Source organism: Melanerpes formicivorus, unplaced genomic scaffold, assembly GCF_026170545.1.
Source record: "Melanerpes formicivorus ecotype bairdi unplaced genomic scaffold, bMelFor1.0.p_v2 SCAF_17, whole genome shotgun sequence".
In the NCBI taxonomy this organism is placed as follows: Eukaryota; Metazoa; Chordata; class Aves; order Piciformes; family Picidae; genus Melanerpes; species Melanerpes formicivorus.
In genome coordinates, this window is record NW_027142369.1 from 14,533,778 (window position 1) to 14,555,158 (window position 21,381).

The 21,381-nt window shown below is 44.5% G+C and overlaps 1 protein-coding gene across 2 annotated transcripts; it reads right to left on the reverse strand.

The window, feature by feature from the left end:
- Positions 1-842: 842 nt before the first annotated feature.
- CDKN3 (cyclin dependent kinase inhibitor 3) lies at positions 843-13,820 on the reverse strand. Of its 2 annotated transcripts, none has more exons than XM_068149063.1 (8): positions 13,696-13,820; positions 13,479-13,561; positions 12,128-12,183; positions 10,157-10,201; positions 7,682-7,904; positions 6,749-6,780; positions 4,635-4,738; positions 843-3,812 (listed from the first exon to the last, which is right to left on the reverse strand). In XM_068149063.1, exons 1-8 carry the CDS (start codon positions 13,705-13,707, stop codon positions 3,729-3,731), a joined length of 639 nt encoding a protein of 212 aa, XP_068005164.1. In that variant the 5' UTR covers positions 13,708-13,820; the 3' UTR covers positions 843-3,728. The 2 variants fall into 2 exon arrangements, with proteins under 2 accessions (XP_068005164.1, XP_068005163.1); XM_068149062.1 differs by having other exon boundaries at positions 843-3,815.
- Between the last annotated feature and the right edge of the window lie 7,561 nt (positions 13,821-21,381).

The window sequence follows — 21,381 nt, forward strand, 5'->3', positions numbered from 1 at the left end:
AAGAACATTTTTCTCCCCTTGTCAGCAAGTTTCCTGCTAAGCCACTTAAAATGATACTTCATATCTAAATACCTCCAGCTGCAATGATTCAGCACTGAAGTAGGGACAGACACTTTTTGGGGAGTAGTGTCAGGGAAGGAACAATGCATTTTGAGCAAATTATTTTCTCTAAGTGATTCCATGCTTTGGAAACTGGAGGAGTTCCTGCTGCCTGCTTTAAGAACTAATTGAGTATCATCAGTAGAAATCGCCTTTAAACGTGCATCCCAATGCCTGGGAGTCATTAAGAGGCAGCTATAAATGTTAGGTAGCAAAGCAGCAAGTTCTACTTCAACTCAAACCCACCGGTGTTGTGGTAGAGTCTCCTGTCACAACTTCTGTCTTGAAAAGTTACTGAGACTTTATTAGAATAGTATATAAACATCAGTAACACTGGGGGCAACAGGGAAGTGCAGCTGTGGGGAGCACTGAAGGGTGGTCCTTGGAGCAGTATGGCAGCTCTGCCTTGCTGATGCTGTCACTGGGCAAGCTGGTATCTTGAAGCACTGGGAGGGAGAAAGCACTTGGAGATAACTGCAGAGAAATGGGGGATGGTGACACTGAAGATATTGCCACTCAGCTGACAGCAATTGCACAGTGGCTTAAGTTCTGAAGCAGCACTTCCTTGATGCTTCTGGTTTGTCTAACAGAAGGACTTGGTGTCAGTTGATGGAAAACTCAACATGAGCCAGCAATGGTCACTTGCAGCCCAGAAGGCCAACTGTGTCCTGGGCTGCATTCAAAGAAGTGTGATCAGCAGCATGAGGGAAGTGATTCTCCCTCTCTATACTTGTGACACCCACCTGCAGTACTGCGTCCAGTTCTGGTGTCCCCAGCAGAAGGACAATGAACTGCTGAAGCAGGTCCAGGACGCCATGAAGATGATCAGAGGTCAGGAGCACCTCTTCTGTGGAAACAGGCTGCAACAGCTGGGGCTGTTCAGCCTGGAGAAGGCTCCATGGAGACCTTGTAGCAGGTTTCCAGTACCTGAAAGGGGCCTACAAGAAGGCTAGGGGGGGTGTGTGTGTGTATTTTTTACAAGGCCTGGTTGCAATAGGAGAGATTTAGACTGGATATTGGGAAGAAATTCTTTACAGTGAAGGGGGTGAGACACTGGAACAGGTTTAAGATCCCTTCCAACCCAAACCATTATATGATACATGCTTTCTTCCCAGAGCCAAAATTTACCTCTCAGGGTGCCAGAAGATACCTGGGTACTGAAGATGATCATTGCTTGCTTTGAAAAGGACAGAACTAGTTTAAGGAGTCTGTTCTCTGGTCTTTGGCAGACAGAGTTAAAGAGGGGTAATGTTGCATGCTGCAGGCCCTGCTGCAGTTCCCTCCAGCCCACAGCCCAGTGTTTATTTACTTTAGCATTGGAAGGCAGCAGTGCTGTGCCAGAAACTCGCCCACGCAGCTACATCAGTGTCTCTTCCTACCACACTAAAACCCCACCCTCTTGGTTTGTCACAGATCTTCAGCATAAAACCTCCTCCTGCTGGAACGAAGGTCTCATTCCTAAATAACAATGAACACACTAAGCAGAGCTGTGATGTTTTAAATCAAGTTCTTACCAGCTCATAAGGGGCAAACACAGGAGCAGGGAAATTGTCATGCTTGACTTGGATTTAAAGCCAGACCTGAGGGGCTTTTAAACAGTTCCATGATGTCATTTTTACCTAGCTACATGACTCTCTTACAAAGGCAGTAAGAAGTAGTCACCCTCATTTGCTATTTTCTTTCCCCTGCATGCTGGAGCAGAAGCCAGCCTGTAAACACTGGAAGACTGCACTTAGCTGTGAGGAGTTGCAGGCTGTTCTGCTTCTTTGCAGATCCTGCCTTCATGTCCAGTTGTCCCAGCTGCCATGCTACACAGAACACAAATGAAGTAAAAATTAAATTCAATCACTGTCTTGACAGCCCAGCTTCTCTTCTGCTTGGTAAGTTGACTGTAGGATGTCAACATGAAAACATCAGTGTACCAGTTCCTACCCCTGAGGGGAGGGAGGCTGGATCAATGAGTCAACTTCAGGGGATAAGGTTAAACAAGGCCAAGTGCCAGGTCCTGCACCTGTGTCACAATAATCCCATGAGCACTCCAGGCTTGGGGCAGAGTGGCTGGAAAGCTGCCCAGAAGGAAAGGACCTGGGGGTGTTGGTTGACAGAACATGCGCCAGACTATGCCCAGGTGGCCGAGAAGTCCAACAACATCCTGGCCTGGATCACCAATTTTTTGGCCAGCAGGGCTAGGGCAGCAGTTGTCCCCTGTGCTCAACACTGGTGAGGCCACATATAAAAATACCATGTTCAGTTTTGGGCATCTCACTACAAAGACAGTGAGGTGCTGGAGTGGGTTTGGAAAAGGGCAAAGCAGCTGGTGAAGGGCCTCCAGAAAAAGTCTTATGAGGAGTGGCTGAGGAAACTGGATCTGTTTAGGCTGGTATGGCAGCTTAGGCTAAGTGCCTCCTGCTGCTGCCACACAAGATACACCTCCAGTACTCCGAGTGTCCAGCCCAGTGGGTGGACAAAGGAAATAGTGTATTTCATATCCATAATGGCCTGCTTTCTATAAATCTATCAGCAAGGTCTCATACTTGCTCTTTCTTCTCTCCTTACTCCCATGAGAGATGCTTTCCTATCTGGTAATGCTGGGGGAGTATCTCAAGGCCTCTTAGGCCTGGCTAGGCCTAATGCCAGGAGGGGAAAGGGGGAGGATGGACAGTCTCAGACCTGGCCTGTCTTGAGACTAGCCTGGCAGTGGAGGGGGAAGAAAGCACTGGGGGTTTTGGGTGTACCCTCACATAGGGAGAAGGGAAATACTTTGGGAGGCTTTTGGGTATGCTGTAAGGGTACTCTGTATGCCGTGGAGCATCTTTGTAACTATGCTTGTAGCATTTGTACAACACTCACTGCTTTTCCATTTAAACTTTCCATCACTTCTGCAATCCATTTGTGTGAGTCTCAGTTTTCTGCCCCAGTGGGAGGCAAGAGAGGATCTGTCTGGCTTCAAACCGGGACACCTGCAGAAAAGGAATCTGAAAGAAGACCTCCTGGCTCTCTGTAATTCCTCAGCCAGTCTCTGCTCCCTAGTGACAAGAGAAAATGATCTCAAGTTGCACTGAAGGAGGCTGAGATTGGGCATTAGAAGAAACCTCTTTGCTGAAAGAGTTCTCAAATCCTAGACTAGGATGCCCATGGAGGTGGTTGGATCTCCATTCCTGGAGGTGTTCAAAAGACGCAGCGGTGAGAGATATGGTTTCGTACCAAACTTGGTAGAGCTAGAATGGTTGGACTCAGTCTTTTCCAACCAAAATGATCCCATGATTCTATGGCAGCAGATGCATGTGCTGTTGGTACCAAGTGATGTTAAACATGACCAGACACTGTGCAAGGGACATCATTATATTGAAGACAAACTCTTTAGGCATGCAGGCCACAAGAAGAGTAGCTAACAGAAATACACTTCCCTGTCTTTAAGGCAGTGAGTATTAAAGTGCCAAACAGAAGAAAATGCTGCATGTCATACAGGATTTCTTTCCCCCACTCCAACCCTTTAAATACCCACATGGAAGCGAGGAGAAGTGTCACACAGGCAGGAGCAAAGAGAAGCTGTAAGGGTCAGGAATGAAGTTTCTCATCCAGGTGCCTGCCACAGCAATGCAGACACAGCTATGCCATTCCAGTGGTAGTTACCGCGATACCGATCGTAAGGCTGTGCCCTTTGTTGCCAGATGTGCAGTTAGCTTCTCTCTGAAGTCATGGAGGAAATTGTACTGCTGGAAAACCACAACCAGATTAGCAGTGAGTGCTCTCTACTTTCAGAAAGGGCAGTACCCATCCCCAAAGCTGATACCCCGGGTGAAACCTGTACACTCCAGTCCACTCATTTGCTCTTACTCAAAATCCTCTGGAATTTTTCACCCTCAGACACAAATCACATGGATTCTGTCTCCTTGTGATTCCTCATAAAAGGCACATGTGAGCTCCAGGTAATGCAAAACATGGTGCTCATTAGGTGGGAGCTTCATGTCAGAATTCAAGGGCATTTTACTTGGGTCACGAAAAGCACTACTCTCTCCCTGAGTCCGTGGTGCAGTACACAACCGTTAGCCACTACGATGATCCACAACAGTTTGTAGTAAGAATTTTAGGCCAACTCATACATCATGTGGTGTATCGACAGGAGACCTCACTGCCCTCTAGAACCACCTATAAAAAGGAGGTTGTAGTGAGGTGGTCTCTTCTCACTACTATGTGGTGACAGAATGAGAGCAAATGGCCTGAAATTGTGCCAGGGGAGGTTGAGGTTGGATATAAGGAAAAATTCTTTACTGAAAGAGTGATCAGGCATTGGAACAGGCTGCCCAGGGAGGTGGTGGAATCACCATCCCTGGAGGTGTTCAAGAAGTGTGTGGACGTGGCACTTTAGGACATGGCTTAACAGCCTTGGTGGTCTTAGGTTGCAGGTTGGACTCGATGACCTCAAAGGTCTTTTCCAACTGAAATAAGGCTATGATACTCTGTGAAATGAAAGAGCAGACTGCTTGAGCTCCCTACTCTTGTTTTGATAGTGTTACCTGCTGTAGCATCATTACCTTGATGGTCTGTATGGCCCCAGATCCTCTCAAGCTTCTGACGTTGTCTATCACTTGCTGAGGTGTCAATGCATCTGAAAGCTGAAGCAGGAGGCATGCAGCTACTGCAAGGGAAAGGCAGATACCTGTGAATGCTACTGAGCACCTCAGGCTTTTGAAAAGTCATATCATTGTGTGTAAATATCTGAGGGGTGGGTGTCAGGTGGAGGGGGCCAAGCTCTTTTTGGTGATGCACAGTAATAAGACAAGGAACAGTGGGTTCATACTTGAGTATAGAAGATTTCACCTCAACATGAGGAGAAACTTCTTTACAGTGAGAGTGATGGAGCACTGGAGTAGGCTGCCCAGGGAGGTTGTGGAGTCTCCTTCTCTGGAGACTTTCAAAACCATCTGGATGCATTCCTGTGCAGACTACCCTAAGCGATCCTGCTTTGGCAGGGAGGTTGGACCTGATGATCACTTGAAGTCACGTCCAACCTCTGATATTACTGTGCAGAAGTGGTATCACAGTATAAGTTTGTTGCAGGAAATTCACTCTAGCAAAACTCAACCTCATCATATTGGGGTCACAGATCTGTTGGATCTTTTTGTTGAATGCTATTTGATGGTACTGCCTCATATGCCTGCTGTCCTTGCCCAAACTTGCAGGCCTTGAGAACTGGTGAAAACCCTCTCAACATTTCCTCCCCTCTGCCTTTGTAAGTTTTAGGGGGCAAACTTTAAAGTCATACCAACAACAAGCCCCAGCCTATCCAGTTAATTCCCCTTTTTGTCTTATGGTTGCTTATTTGGCAGTATCCCCACCCCTTCCTTCGGTGGCACATGCAATAACTGAAGACCCAAAAAGCTTTATAGGGGCTACTGGACTGAAGAAAGCTACAGAAGCATATGTTAATCTACTTTTATTGAGGAGATGTTGAGGGAATTGGGGAATGTGCAATCCCTAAAGAGGAAGCTAAAACTTGCAGTGAGAACAGAGTTATAAAGTAAGAGAAAAACTTTCTATCAATCAGACTCCACCTGACCATCAATGCCCAAAGAGTGGTGATGGAGTTAAATGCAGTTGGTGGCCAGTCACAAGTGGTAATCCCCAGGGCTCAGTACTGGGATAATTTCTCTTTAATATTTTTATCAATGATCTGGATGAGGGGATCAATTTGCAGAAGACACAAAGTTCTTAAACACTGCAACAGACTCCCCAGGGAGGTGGTTGAATCACGATCCCTGGAGGTGTTTAAAAGACACAGAGATAGGGTGGTGAGAGACATGGTTTAGAACCAGACTTGGTAAGATTAGATAATGGTTGGGGGCTTAATGATCTTAATCTCTTCCAAGCAAAACAAGTTTTGATTCTATAGACATACTGTCCTAGAGGCACCCACAAAACAGACAGCAACAGCCATCTGAAAACTGTGGATTTATTGCAATTCATCTGCTCTCCTTCTGACATGGTAAAATTACAGATTTGGATGGCAGCTGGGAAAATCCTGCTGCACAGCTCATTAAAGTACTTGGAGAGATGAACCGAGATGTGTGTGCATTCACTCAGAAAAATCTCCCCATGGGTACCCAGGGTATGTACACAGACACTCAAAGGGGAGGTGAGGACTCCTTAGACCAGGTCCCATTTTAATGGGAGAAGATCTATCTGCCAGGCTGCTTCTGTGAGGAGAGAATCAAACTCTCCATAGCAGGACTCCATTTATACCCTGTGAGTTGTCCTGCTATGCTCAATTTCTTAACTAGTCAGAGGGCTTAGTTCTCCAAGTCACAGAAGGACTTCTGGACCTGGAGGTATCAGTTAATGTCCAGGGGTGTCAAGCTAATCTTTATCAGTTCCTAGCAAGCCTCAGCCCCTGGTGCTTGTTGGGGGGGTGCAGTTTGTACCCACCACACATACATCACTCCTCACAAGCCATTTCTATACAGGCAGCTGATGTTGCTACCCCTTGACAACACCTTTTCCAAGAAACAGGCCAAATAACCTAACCTGATACCTGCAATGTGCATTGTAACCACAGTCAGGCTTCAAGCAGAACAATGTGGTATCATGAGAAAGGCTTTGGGGGGTGGGTTAGCCAGTCAGGCATTGAGGGTTAAAGGCAACTGCTTACCGAGACAGGAGCGTCCAAGGCCACCAAAACAGCTGAAAGAGGAGAACATTTGGCTGTAACAAGCTGTCGTTCATTGCAACACCCACAGCCCCCCCATCCCCTTTCATAAATGCAGAGACACAATTCTTGCCTTAATCAAGAAGAACAGTGGTGCAAGAAAGTTAGAATATACCTACAAAGCTATCTCCCATTTAGTCTGCAGACCTTCCCTAAGTAGTGTCTTTCTAGAGAAACTGCAGTTCAGCAGTTCCCCTTCATATGGTAATAGTCCCAAAGGCAAAGGAGGACAGAAAAGGGCATGAAAATGGACAACCTCAGCTTTCTATAAATCCTTCTTCACATTTTAGGCCTTGATGATAGCTGTGAGCTAATGATAGCAGCATGGTTCCACATCAGAGGGAAGCCTGAGGACTCAGTGGGCATCTGTGCAGGGAGCTGTCATTCAGGGGATCATCCAGGAAACCTGGAAAGCTCTGCCCCTCTACTCTAGGCTCAGCTGTAAGCACTGAAAGAAATTACTTTAAAGCAGTTCCATGCAATTGAAGAGTGAATTTTGCACTGCTGGAACCCACTGAGTCCTTGATAAACAGCCATGGGATATATTATCCTCTGACAACAGCTGCTTTAGCTTACAACTCATGCTGTACACCTGATATCCAGCCAGGCTAGCAGCAAGGAGTCATATGGTGCCACTCAACACACATTTTGAAGTGCTTGCTGGAGTGAGCAAGGGGGGAAAATGGAAGATTCAAACCTTACAAAAGGACAAGTCAGCTTGGATGTACAAGGGTAAAAAAGAAGCTTTTCAGAGCTTAAAGTAACCCTAAAGAATGCAATTGTCATTTGACAGGGTTAATTTTCAGCTGGTCATAAATCTACAGAGAAATGGGTCTCCTTTACAGGAGCATGGGGTGAAAGGAGGCCAGGACTTACTGTATGACTGTTTTCCGATTACTTTCCAGGCAGCTTCTGAGCTCTTCCAGAATTTTGCAGCACATGGCAATGTCTGGAACATCCCCATCAGGAATAGGATAGTGGTGCACACAGATCTCCTGCTCTTGATAGGCTTCTATAAGGTTTGGTACTCGGTATCTTAACAACTCTCCTCTGGTACAAAGCACAAACATATCCTGGGTCCCATGCTTCTTTAGTTCCTCTGCCAACAGATAAAGGCATGTGCAGATAAACAAAAGCCTAGCAAGCCCAAGGATAAACAGATTAGCTACTTGGTACTTCTCTTATTTAATCTTTGAGGTTAAAGCAATAGGAGTCAGCAATTTTGCTTTAAACAGCGTTTACTTCTCCTAAGTCTCTCCCACATTTGCCTTCAGGTAAGCCACAAGAGCAACATTCTTTGTTCAGACTGAGTCTTGAGACAAGCCCCACTAGAAAACTCATCAGCACTCAGAAAAGCCTGTTAACTGCTGCCAGGTTAGGCATGATTCTGTCTTGCCTCCTGCTGTGACCACATCCAAACACTGCAAGATTTTGGTGTTAGCCTGTAAAGAGCAGTCAGTCAGTCTGTGAAGAGCAATTCACACAAACCTTTACATAATTTTATCTTCTCTATCCCACTTTCAATGTTCCCTGGGAAAAAAGAGATTTTAAGTTTGTAATTGATCTTGATCTTAGCTGCTTTGCAGATGCCTTCTTCTGCACACGACTTAACAGACATCATGGTTATTGTGGAAGATGTGTAGATGCCTGTAGAGCTCCAGCTTGGAACTTCCTTGACTATTTATTCAATATTTGGCAGAAAAGTCAGAGAAGGTGACACTGCACATTTTATAGTAGTATCTAGTACCCTTGATAGTGACTGTGCTAAGGTATTTGCTGCATCTTCAAGCATACTAAATGCAGAAAGATGTTGTTGTCAGACATAGCCCCAGCAACTTTGTAAAGAACAGCCCTGCACTCTGACATCATGGCATGGACAACTACAGCATCCATTACAGAAGTATAAATAGAATTCCACTGGTTTAGATACCCACTGTCTGGATGCTGTCTGGAGCCTTTCACTCTTCAGCCTGGAGAAGAGAAGGCTCTGGGGACACCTTAGAGCAGCCTTTCAGTATTTGAAGGGGACTACAGGAGGGCTGATGAGGGCTTTTTACAAAGGCATGGAGTGACAGGATGAGGGATAATGGCATGAAACTGGAAGCAGCTCAACTGAGACTAGACATTAGGAGGAAATTCTTCCCCGTGAGGATGGTGAGGCACTGGGGAAGGTTTCCCAGAGGAATTGTGGAAGATCCAACTCTGGAAGTGTTAAAAGGCAGGCTGGATGGGGCCTTGAGCAACCTGGCATCACTGCCCCTAGCAGGTGGATTGGAAATAGAGGATTTTTAAGTTCCCTTCCAACCCCAGACCAGTCCATGATTCTATGATCCTGATGCTCAGATTAGATAAGCACCAACTCCATCAGTCTCCAAACTAAGAAAAAGCAATCCTCTAGCTTCTCAGCAACCTATGCTTTCAGTTTACCTGCTGTAGGATAAGTGCTTAGCTTACTGTGGGGCAGGAATGCAAGTTAATTTAGCACACTTCAGGAGCAAAGTCAAGATGCTGACAACCAAGTGATGTTTATGTTATCTCTGGGAATGAAGGTCTACAAAACTGCCCTGCCAAGTGGCTGAAGGAGGGAGACTTGTGAAGATAAGATGGCCTTGCTTCAGCTAAAACAAGTGAAGCGTGGCTAAAATAACAAAACCATGCAGCTTCAAAGCAGATTTTGAAAGCAATAATGCCTGAGTGAAGACCTTTGCCTAATAAACTGCAGTTTTAAAGTATACACCCCTCAGTACAATGAGCCAAACATGTATGACTATGGTATTCAAGTCTCCACCCAAATTGTGTTAAGTATCACCTACAAAGCAGAGACAGATGGAGTTAAGGTATAAAAAACAAACACAAGAGGAACATCTCTTGGGTATAGGGAAAGACCATGGATTAAGCAGAGATGACGACAGCTGACAGACTGTGCTCCTTTTCCCTCAGTCAAGACAAGGACATGTACTTGGAAAGAATTGTGCCTTCAACAGACAACAGAACTTTTGCTATGTTTCTATTATACATTAAAGCTACTGCAAAGATTTACATCTCCAACTCTGTCAGACATTACCCAAGACTTAATAACTTCAGCTCAATTATTTGCAGTTTGTGCACCTATCACTGGCAACCCTAAATCTGTTGTATCTGTTGCTTTAATAAATTAAATCTATTAATTATTTTAACTTTCTGAATCAGCATCAGTGTGAGTCCTTACTGGGGCACAGGAAAAGAGGCAAATGTTAATTTTGCAAACTGTTCCAGCTCTGGAACAAGCAGATGTTGGAATCTTGTGACACCTGCACCTTGTTTTTGCCTGTTGCATGGAAATGAGAAGTACTTACCCACCAGGAGACTCACCTATATCTTTCTGAAGATTTCTTCTAATATCCTTAAACCTGCAACCTAAAACAAATTATGAAGGGCAATTACTGCTCCAGGTAAGTGACATTTATGGAATGGCTGCTACAGCTGAAAAGTAGAGCACAGAAATTCCTCCTGAGACCAAAGCAAGCAGCAAAGCCACACACCTCAAAACACAGTCCTTATTCTTACAAATAGATCGCTAGCACAGAAGACAGTTTGAACACCATCATCTGCTTAATGCTGCAATGTAACAGGATTATAAAGAATCTGTCCATGGTTTTAAGCTGCTGTGCATTTTTCAGATTAAAAGTTCTGGATACTATAAATCAGAATACAGCTTTTAAAAACTGCATAAAACAAAACCCCCAACAAATAAAGACTGAATAGAGATCACTTAAGAGCTGTTGGGTTGACTGGTAGGAAAGCAAGTTCCTTATCCTGTAATACTCAGCACAAATCACACTGACTATTAAGGAGGACTTCTAATCTTCAGCATATTGCCACTTTTGTTTTCTCTTCAAACCATACCACCAATGCATTTTTACAACCCCTGCATGACCCTGCACGCCAATATTCACAATATTGTTTGGTTTGTGGGCTCTAACTGCTCAAAATATTTGCACTGTGTTCTCCCTCCTTCATTTGCAGCCTCACAGGCACAGAGACTTCATGCCTGTCCTCACAACACTCAGGACTGTTCACATCCCAAAACAACTTTTGAGAGCATGGCAGCAGAACCCAGCAGAGCAAGAACTGCACTGGCAGGGCTGTGATTGGAGGTTAGTATTTGAAGAATAAGCAGCTCAGATTGCTAAAACCCATAATGCAGCTATTTTTTGACATATATGTTAATTGATGGTCAACTGTTTGTGGGATTTTCATCAGCACTAGCCCTTATCCACTTCAAGATACCGTAAATTCAAGTACTATTAAACGGTTGTTTTCTAGTTCTCTAATGTGGTATTAGTCCCAGGCTTCTATTTCTGAGATCTGGCTAGTTGAAGTAGAGTAACAGCATTAAACGATGCATGGAAAGTTCACATTGTCACCACTAGCAGTTCTGTCCCATTTGTGACGACAGAAGATGCACCATAGCTGCAGTTTTGGTAGTTATGTTTGCTATACGCATATTTTTGTATCATGGCCATGGTAGCTCAACCCAGATGCTAAGGGAGAGCAGCAAAAGATCTGCTAGCATAGTGAGTGAGGATAATTTGAGCCCAGTATATCTTAAAAAGGACTTATTTAATCAAAGCAGCCTTGTTTCACTATTGTTACTTGTTATAAATAAAAAGCCAAGCTAAAAAGCCTAATATTTAAACTGACTCTGGAAGATGGCCACTGTTCTCTTACCATATGGTAAGACATTCCCTAGATTCACTTTAGTATTTCAAAAAACAATTATTCCAGTGGTAGAAGACATAAAAAGTCACCCCACCAAGAAAATGCAACAGAGTTTTGTAGTGCAAGGTTACCTGACTTGAGCTTCAAACATGGCTGGAAATGTCACAGTATCACAGTATCGCTAAGGTTGGAAGAGACCTCGAGGATCATCAAGTCCAACCTGTCACCACAGACCTCATGACTAGACCATGGCACCAAGTGCCATGTCCAATCTCCTCTTGAACATCTCGAGGGATGGTGACTCCACCACCTCCCTGGGCAGCACATTCCAATGACTAATGACTCTCTCAGTGAAGAACTTTCTCCTCACCTCGAGCCTAAACTTCCCTTGGCGCAGCTTGAGACTGTGTCCCCTTGTTCTGGTGCTGGTTGCCTGGGAGAAGAGACCAACCCCTTCCTGGCTACAACCACCTTTCAGGTAGTTGTAGAGGGCAAGGAGGTCACCCCTGAGCCTCCTCTTCTCCAGGCTAAACAATCCCAGCTCCCTCAGCCTCTCCTCACAGGGCTTGTGCTCAAGGCCTCTCACCAGCCTTGTTGCCCTTGACAGTGAAAGTATCTTACCAGGAAGGGAAGATATTCCCAGGAACTCAGAAGAGTAAACAGGAGACAAAGGCAACCTACCAGGACATGAAAAATATATCATTAAAAGAAACAGAACAGAACTTTTTTATTTTTACTTGAACAGAGCTAACTCACAACTAGACATTCCTGTTCTGTGGGACCATGAGAAGAATTGCCTACAAGTAATTTCATTTATGGAAAGAAATGGAAGCATTCCAGGGTTGTTTCTACAACAGCAGACATGGGAATCACACATTTGGTAGTGTCTTTCATCACATACCTCTGTCCAAGATGAGGAGAGAAAGCACTGATAAATCACTGCCTCAGCACTGAGACACTTGGGCAAGCACAACCAACAGTGACTAGCAAACACTTCCAAAAGAAGACTTGGCCCCACACTCACTGCAAGTTAACCAGGACCAATTTAATCCCTTTTCAGGGGCATCATGAGGCTAGTCAGAACCTCTGTCTTCACTGTGCAGTCACCAGAGCCCTGCATGGGTTGCCTTAAGGAAAAAAAAAGACTTCCACATCACAGGAGAAAGATTTAATGTTAGAAATCAGGCTGGTAAAGTCCTTTAAAGGTCATTTGAGTCCAACCATTAACCCAGCACTACCAAGTCACCACTAAGCCACCTGCTCCAGCACCATTTCTAACTGTCTTTTTGATCCTGCCATGGATGGGGACTCCACTTCCTGAGGCATCCTGTTCCAGGGTTCAACAACCCTTTCTGTTAAGAAAGGTGTCCTAAAATCCAACCTGATCCTCCCTTGGCACAACTAGAGGCCACTTCCTCTTGTCCTATTACTTGGGAGAAGAGACCAACCCCCACCTGGCTCCAGCCTCCTTTCAGGGAGTTGGAGAGAGTGAGAGGTCGCCCTTCAGAGTCCTTTACTCCAAGATAAACAACGCCAGGTCCCTCAGCCACTCCTCACCAGATCTGTTCTCCAGACCCTTCACCGGGCCTGCTCCAGCATCTCAACGTCCTCCTTGTAGTGAGGGGCCCAAACCTCAACCCAGTATTTGAGGAGCACCCTCACAAATGCTGAGTACACGGGGACAACCACTTCCCTGCTCCTGCTGGCCACACTATTGCTGATCCAGGCCAGGATGCTGTTGGCCTTCTTGGCCACATGGACAAACAATGACTCAGCTACAGCCGGCTGTAGACCAACACCCCCAGGTCCTTCTCCGCCAGGCAGTTTTCAGCCAGTCTGCTCCAAGCCCGGAGCGTTTATGGGGTTGTTGTGATCCATGTGCAGGACCTGGGCACTTGGCTAGTGTAACCCCGCGCAGTTTCTAAGAGAAAAAAACCCAGCCGTGCCCGTCCTGGGCTGGGCTGCGTCTCACCAGGAGATACTGAGCGGGGTCGGATCGTCCTCAGCAGTGTCTTCATCAGACGAGTCACAGTCGCCCGCTTGCATCGCGCAGGGCTGCGGCGGGAGGATAGCGAGCAACTCACCTGGGGGCCAGAACCTGCGCTGCCCCCTCGGCTGAGGCGGCGCTGAGGAGACCCCAAGATCCCAGCCCCGGGGATCTCGATCCTGATCCCACCCTCGGCTCTCACCGGCTTCACCATGGCGCTGCTTCCCGGCCGCCGTCCGTTTGAACTGTCCTCACCCACCCGAGCCACCTCATTGGCCGAGCTCTTCTTTCCCTGCGTCGATCAGTCTTCCTTGGGGCTTCATGAGAGGAGCGTTCTGACTGGTGAAGAGTGAGGGAGAGGCGGGCTTTATGGCGCCGATCTTTCTGCTAATTGGCTGCGGCTGTGTGTGCTGGGAAGAGGCGGTGGTTCGAGCCTCGGGTGGCCGTTAGCGCTGGGGCCTTCTGAGGGCTCTGTGAGCGCGTGTGCGGCTGCGTGGATTCTTCGCCTCCCTCTTGGCTAGTTTGTAAAGTCGGTTCTTAGAGGCGTAGACTCGTTTAGGTTAGAAAAGCTTGTTGCAATGTCTGACAGCACCTTCAATGAAATTTTTTTTCCTGGTGTCCATCCTAAACCGCCCCTGGTGCAGCCTGAGGCCGTTCCCCTATTTGTTCTACCACTTACTGCTTGGGAGACCAACACCCGCCTCAATCCAACCTCCTTTCAGGGAGCTGTAGAGAGTGAAAGGCCTTTCCTCAGCCTCCTCTTCCTCAGACTGAACAGCCCTGCTTCCCTCAGCCACTCCTCACAAGACTTGTGCTGTAGGCCCATCACAAGTTTAGTTTTGCATTTCTGATTGAAAAAAGTGGTTGGGTTGGTGGTTTTTGGTTTTGTTTGTTTGGTTTTAGGTTTTGGTTGCTTGCTTTGTTGCTGCTGTTTTGTGTTTGGGTGTTGTGGCCCCCCTTTCAGTCGTCTAGTGAATTGTTTCCAAGTTGCTTCAATCTTTTTTCTCCCAGGATTTTGTTCCTGAGGTAACGTGGTGCTGGAAAGCACTTAGTGAGCGTGGCACATGCCACAGGCTCTTGCAGTGCCTGCCTTTTACTTCTGTTAATTTCTGGTGGCTTTATATCTGCTGCAGTTTGTTTTGTGCAGGTGAGGTGGGAGGGAAAAGTTGAAGGGAAAGGATGAGCACTTCCTGAAAAGTGTGGCTGTGGGATCCAGAATCTACATCCACAGAGGCTGTAATTAGAAAATAGAGACAAATGTGACAGGGGCTGTTATAGGCAGTTTGGAAGATTTACCTCGGTGAGAAAGGGTGATGAAGAAGGTGTGACTTAACCAGAACTTTAGTTGGGCTTTTTGATAAGTGATTGGGCCAGGAACTGCTATCTAAAAATACATAATGGGAGAGTCTAAAAAATATAGAGACAGAATCTTTTTGGAAGTGCAGAGCAGAGAGAGAAGAGACAATGGATGAAAATTAGAACATGGGAAATCTTCACTTCCTATAAGAAAATAATTGCTTACTGCAAATGTTGACAGCAACAGTAAGAGTTTAAGGGGTAAGTTTGGTTTTAATTTTGAGAGAGAAATAATAACACTTCTGCTACATGACATGAAACATGTCTCTAACACAGTAATAAAAACCTTCTGAGAGATACTAAAGATAATATACAGTGAGAGTCAAACAGCAAGATTTTCCAAGGAGCTCTATGTCCCAGGATTAAAATGCATCTCTGTAGAATGGGTTTGTGGTCTGGCAGTGAAATCTGTGTAGGAAATTTGTAAGGTAAGAAAATGGTGTATGAAAATTCAGACAGGTCTGGGAGGTAAGCTAAGAATTTCCTCATGGACCAAGTTTTGACTCCTGTGGAAGCAATCCTGTCCAAACTGATCTGTGTTTCGGGTAATTTTTATTTTTCATTTTTCAGCCAATAGTCTTGCTTCTGAGAGCCAACTGACTTTCAAATGGTACTCTGGTTACACCAGGCTCTCATGTCTGTGTGCACCAAACCAAAGACAAAGTGAATGTCTTTTTACCCTGAGTTCATAAAATCATAGGATCGTTTGGGATGGAAAAGACCTCTAAGATCATCAACTCTAGCCGTTAACCCAACACTACCAAGTCCACTGCTAAACCATGTCCGTCATCACTAGCCACATTTATGTGGCTATTAAGGCCCTCCAGGGATAATGATTCAACTCCTGCCCTGAGCAACCTGTTTCAGAGCTTGACAACCCTTTTAGAGAATAAAGTTTTCGTAATGTCCAACCTAAACCACTCTGCTTACTGAGAACAGGTTCTGGCTCTTGGAGTGACTTCCTTGTGAATATGGAGTTATAAGCTGCTGCTGCTACTGCTGCCATAGAACTGAGTTGATGGATTGCTTTGCCAGGGTAGTACCAGGGAATTAAGATCTGAAAGAAAGAGAGATGGGATTAGGCTCTCTCTAGCCCTATAAATCCTTCTTGTCTACAGAATTAAAACCAGAATTGTGATTCAGCCCTAAAGCTGGTGATGAAAACCAGTGTTGTAGGGGAATAAACTAGTATTCTGTGCAGTTTGGTAATAGTTACTGGCAATTGTTAGTGGAGATGAACTTCTGCATTGCTGTTCTTTGCAGAGTGACTTAGGGATCTCCCAAGACTAGAATCTGTCTTTAGTCAAGATGTCTCTGAGGAGCTGCATCAAATGATAGTGTCAGTAGAAAAGTTTAAAAAAAACCCAAACATCACAATGAAAATGAAAAATAAATGACTGGAAGCTGAAGGTGTTAGCGAATTTCAAAGGCATCTGATGATGAGTTAATTGAACTGCTCTGATGTGTTGCTGCTTTCCCTATTGCAATGAGATCACCAGGATGGCAGATGGCACTAAGCCTGTTTAGAAGAGTATTAACAAGAGTCCAAGAGCCTTATGAAGGTCTGACTGGCATGTTTAAACTGATTGAATCTGTAATAATCGGAAAGACTAGGCACATGGGTAAGTGCCTAAGATAGAACAAGAAGAAATGGCCTCAAGTTGTGCCAAGGGAGGTTTAGATTAGATATTAGGAAAAAATTCTTCACTGAGAGAGTGGTCAGATATTGGAACAGGCTGCCCAGGGAAGTGGTGGAATCACTGCCCCTGGAGGTGTTTGAAAAACATGTAGATGTGGCACTTTGGGACATGGTTTAGTGGCCATGGTGGTGTCAGGTTGACATTTGGACTAAATGATCTTGGATGTTTTTTCTAACCAAAACAATACTATGACTCTAAATGTAAGCTGTAATGCTTTTCTAGAGGGAAATCGGGCCTCAAAGATCCATTAATAATTTTGGGAAAGAATTAAGAAATTGCACTATTTTGGTGCAATTCTGTTGGTTTCTAGAATGATTTTGATCCAATCTCATTCTTGACTTAATGTGTAATTTCATTCCACCATGTGATTTTGGTTATGTGCCTATTGTTTGTAAATAGCTTTAGAAGACTTAAGTTAACGATGCTTTGCAATGTATGCTAATGCTTACTTAAGGATATTATCCCACTGAGCAATCCATATCTTGTTCTGTGAGTCCGGAGGACACTGGATACCAGCGGGGGAAACCCAAGGCCTATGTGCTGCAAAGTTCAAGAGAGAGAGGGAACTACTGGAGACAATCCAGTGGAGGCTGCAAAGGTGATGAGGGGACTGGAGTGTTTCTCTGATGAGGACAGGCTGAGAAATCTGGGGCTCAGGCAGCAGCCTGAGAGGGGTTGTGATCAATACTTAGCAATGTATCAAAAGGGGTCAAGAAGACGGGGTCAGACCTTTCAGTGGTGCCCTGAGACAGGACAAGGGGCAGTGGGTACAAATTGGAACCCAGGAGGTTCCATCTGAAAATAAGGAGAAACGCCTTTGTTGTGTCGGTGCTGTAGCCCTGGAGCAGGCCCAAAGAGGTTGTGGAGTCTCCGCTGGAGAGATTCCAAACCCACCTCGACATTGCAATCCTGTGCAACCTGCTGTGGGTGACCCTGCTTTAGCAGTGGGGTTGAACTGGGTGCTCTCCAGAGGTTCCTTCCAACTCCCACCATTCTGAGACTGATTCTGTGCATAAGGTTACATCGACTTCCCTGCACACGGGGAAGTCGTGTACCAATTCAGAGAGGAGAAGGTTTGTAAATAATCTTCCTTCTCTCTCTCTGGCAGCATCTTGTGGAGTTCTTGCTCTGCAGTCGCAGCGTTCACTCAACGTTGTGTATGTGAGGGAGAGAAGGAACGACTGCGAGGCGGCGAAACCACTGAAGCTGTAAATCATCTTCGGGTTGCAAGCTTCCCAGCTCGGTTATGTGGACTTCAGCCAGGTATGATCCTCCCTTCTCCTGAGCAGTAGAGGGCGATCTTGTCTTAAAAATTCACTCTACCCCTGTCAATGCCTTGCCTTTACAAACTGTTGCCGAAAGAATGAAGGGTTTTTATCTCTAGAAACATCCAGGATCAGATGTCTGTATTATTCTCGGTAAATGTTATCTTTGTTAAAGATACCTGCCGAAACTATCAGGTTTTACACCACACAGCAACTTTTCTCAGTATTAAGTGAGAATTGTTGAAGGAAAACCATCATAACACTCAGGAAGTATTCAAAAACTAACCTTTTTATTTTATTTTTTAAATTTTTTTTTTAAAAAATAAAACCAGGTTAGGATTGAAACATTTTGAATCATGAAGTATAGATAAACCTGGTAATTATTATATGATTTAGTGCATTACATAAAAAATCAGGGAAACAGCATTCTAAGTGTGTTTTGTGAATATTTCTGTATGGAAGATGCCTGCCCCTTGTCTCTACAAGTGGTGGTTTGAGGGGCAGACTGAGGGGCCAGGCCAGCCTCTGGCATTCAGGTGGCTAGTCCTATTCACACAGACTATTCTTACAAGTATGGACAGTCTGAATGAGCTTAAACATTAATGCTTCATTTACTCAGACACAAAAATTATGAATCACACAGCTGGGTGGAGATTTGTTCTGAGCATTTTTTTGGTGGTAGAGTTTTTAAACTGTGGGTTTTAACACATTGATTTTTATTCTGCACAACACTTTGTATTCCTAACACGTCACCTGGAGACTAGTGTGCGAAAGCATTTGGCCACTCTGAAGGAGAAGGAGAATGACTGAACTATTGTAGATGCCCTGTCTTGATAAACTTCTTTGTCAATTAATCTGTGGCATGCCCTTAGTCTTCTAAGTGGGTTTTCCTCTCACAGCCCTGTGATAGTTCCCTGTGGCTCCAGGATGGAGCAATCCTGGGTAGTAAAGAGATTGAGATAATGACAGTCCATGGTGACAGCAGGGCTGGCAGAGCCAGCCTGGGGGAAGAAAGACACATACTTGCCAATAGAAATGCCTCCATCCTTTGGGAATTGTAGCTTGGGAATCAAAGCTGACCTCATAGACAAGAATGATGGAGAACAAGCTTTTGATTTATGAGTAGATGAAGCTCAAAGTCTGCCCTTCTGATCCTTCTTTACAACACACCTTTGTATTTTATGTGAGCTCTTTCACTTTATTCTCAGAATGTTATCTCTTGGGGTATCATTTTTAAGTCTTTCAGTGTTGTAATAGTTCACTCATCTCCTTCATAGCAGGTTTTTTTAAATGAAGCTCAACCCCCCTTTTTAGTATCACAAACTGTCATTTATATTTAACATGACTGATCAACTACTTTGCTTTTTAGCTTTTGTTTGTTTGTTTATTTTGTTGGGTTTGGTGGTGGGTGGTGTTATGGGTTTTGGGGGGTTTTTGTTTGTTTGTTGTTTGGGGGTTTATTTTGTGTGTTTTCCTGAAAGCTAAAACTTCTCACCTCCAATCTCTAATCATCTACTCTAGTGATTGGAACAACATGTGTCTGCTAGGAGCTCTGCTCACTTTTCCCTGTAGATAAGCAAAGCTCTCTGAAAGTGTTAAAACCATGAATCTGGGTTTAAATTTTCTCAGCTCATTCTTGTCCAAGCTATCCATTGTTTATGTTTTCCTAATCTTTGCTATGTCCTCTGTGACCAGCCATAGAACGGGCAAAAAAAGAGTGTTTGGTGTCGTTTATAGATGGGAAGGACAGTGACAGCATCAGATCAGCGCAGCTCTCTGGAAAGGAATGTTCCTGTGCACCAACTCTGTTGTATCTGTGTTTAGGGTGTTTGTATTCCCATATATCTGTCAGTCTGTCTGTCATCTGCCTGCCTGTCTTCCTGACTTATATGACTGTTGATAAATACGCTCCATTGGTGATTAAAAGGAAGTGACCTCATAAGTTTGTCTTTTCAACCACAAAGGTTTGGTTGTAACGTGACATTCCAGCCTATTACTCTGGTTTACACCAAATTCAACAACTTGTGGCCTGCAGATACTCAGTATAAAGAGCAGAAAGAGACTGACCTTGACAACCTCATTTCTCATTCCTTTCTTGTTATAGGTAATATAGCTGAAAATGTGGTTTTAATTATGGTACTAATGAAAACTGAAAATCCAGACAGACACTTGACAAACTCTGGTACGCTTTATATTACATTTGTGCTAACTACAAAGTATCCAGCTGGGTGTAACATTATATCTCTTTTCCTTGAGCATCCGCCTGACTTAAGCTGTATAATTAATGTGTACTTTGGCTGGAGGTCAGCTTACAGTTGGTTTTTTAGAATTTTTACATTTTTTAAGATGCTGTAATGAAACGAATATGTTTATTACCTCTGTGCCTGCGGTCCCCAGGGGACTTAATACCTGTGGAGGAGCACTGGCTGGAGAGCTTGAATAAAACACTTCTGCCAGCTGAGTCTGAGGCATCAGAAGTCTGTTTTGAAAAGTAGGTGTAAGAAATAGAATCAAATAATGAAACATCCACAGATGTGTTTAACTTTGATTCACCTCCTCTGTACGGTTTGTTGATTTTAAGTTATGATACCAATACACAATTGCCTGAAGTAGAATTTGTGAAGGGATTTCTTTTATTTCTTTTCTTTCTTTCTTTGGAAAGGATTTTGTTTTCAGAACTCGCCAACAAGAAACTGATGTTTTCAGCTAGAGCCAAAAGCACTAAAAGCAGGTTCCCTGCCAAGCCCACCAGTGCACCTTCTTCTTGACCTGTCTTAACTCCTCTGTTCCAGTTGGGCATCTGCCTGCACTGGCATGTATGTGTGATAGTGATAAATTAAACACTGGTTTTCCTGATACAGACAAATGCTCTCCTGGGACCAGACTGAAATTTGCTTTGAAGGGGTTTTATTATGATACAAGTTGAAACTGGGCTGCAAATGATAAAAATCCAAATCCTTGTATCACACAGCTCCTTTCAAGGACCTGATGTGGAATCTGCCATTTTTCTTAACAAAAATATCAATGTGATTCTTAAGCCAAACTTCCAAAAAACCATTTCAGACAGGAAAGGCAGCGGCCATGGTACAGCAGTGAGGGCCTTGATGGGTTACTTTTAGAAATGAAAGTGTAATGATTTTCAAATGACCTTTTCACATGTGTTCATATGGCACTTAATGTGGTTTGATGGCTTGTGTGAATGCACCAAGAGCCCATCTACACAGCCTTTCTGCAGCTGCCCTTTAAACCTGTTTGCCAATGTAGATGATCTGAGGAAAGTTTGATTTTTCTTTAGCAGCCTCTAGTTGCTCCTGCTTTCTCTTTTTGTGGTCACAAAGGCAAATGTGGATGTGAAAAACAAAACAAAACCCAGGTTCTCCTGAAAATTATTCACAAGCAGCTTTGCTAGCATTCAACTGATTTTTGTACGAGAAACTGAGTCCAACTGATCAAAATGTCTCCCCAAAACTGAGCTAATGGGTGATCATTTTAAAAAAACTGCTTTCCTAAAAATGGTGATGAATAGTTCCTTAAGGGCTAGACCTCGTCCTAGAAGATGCTTTGGAG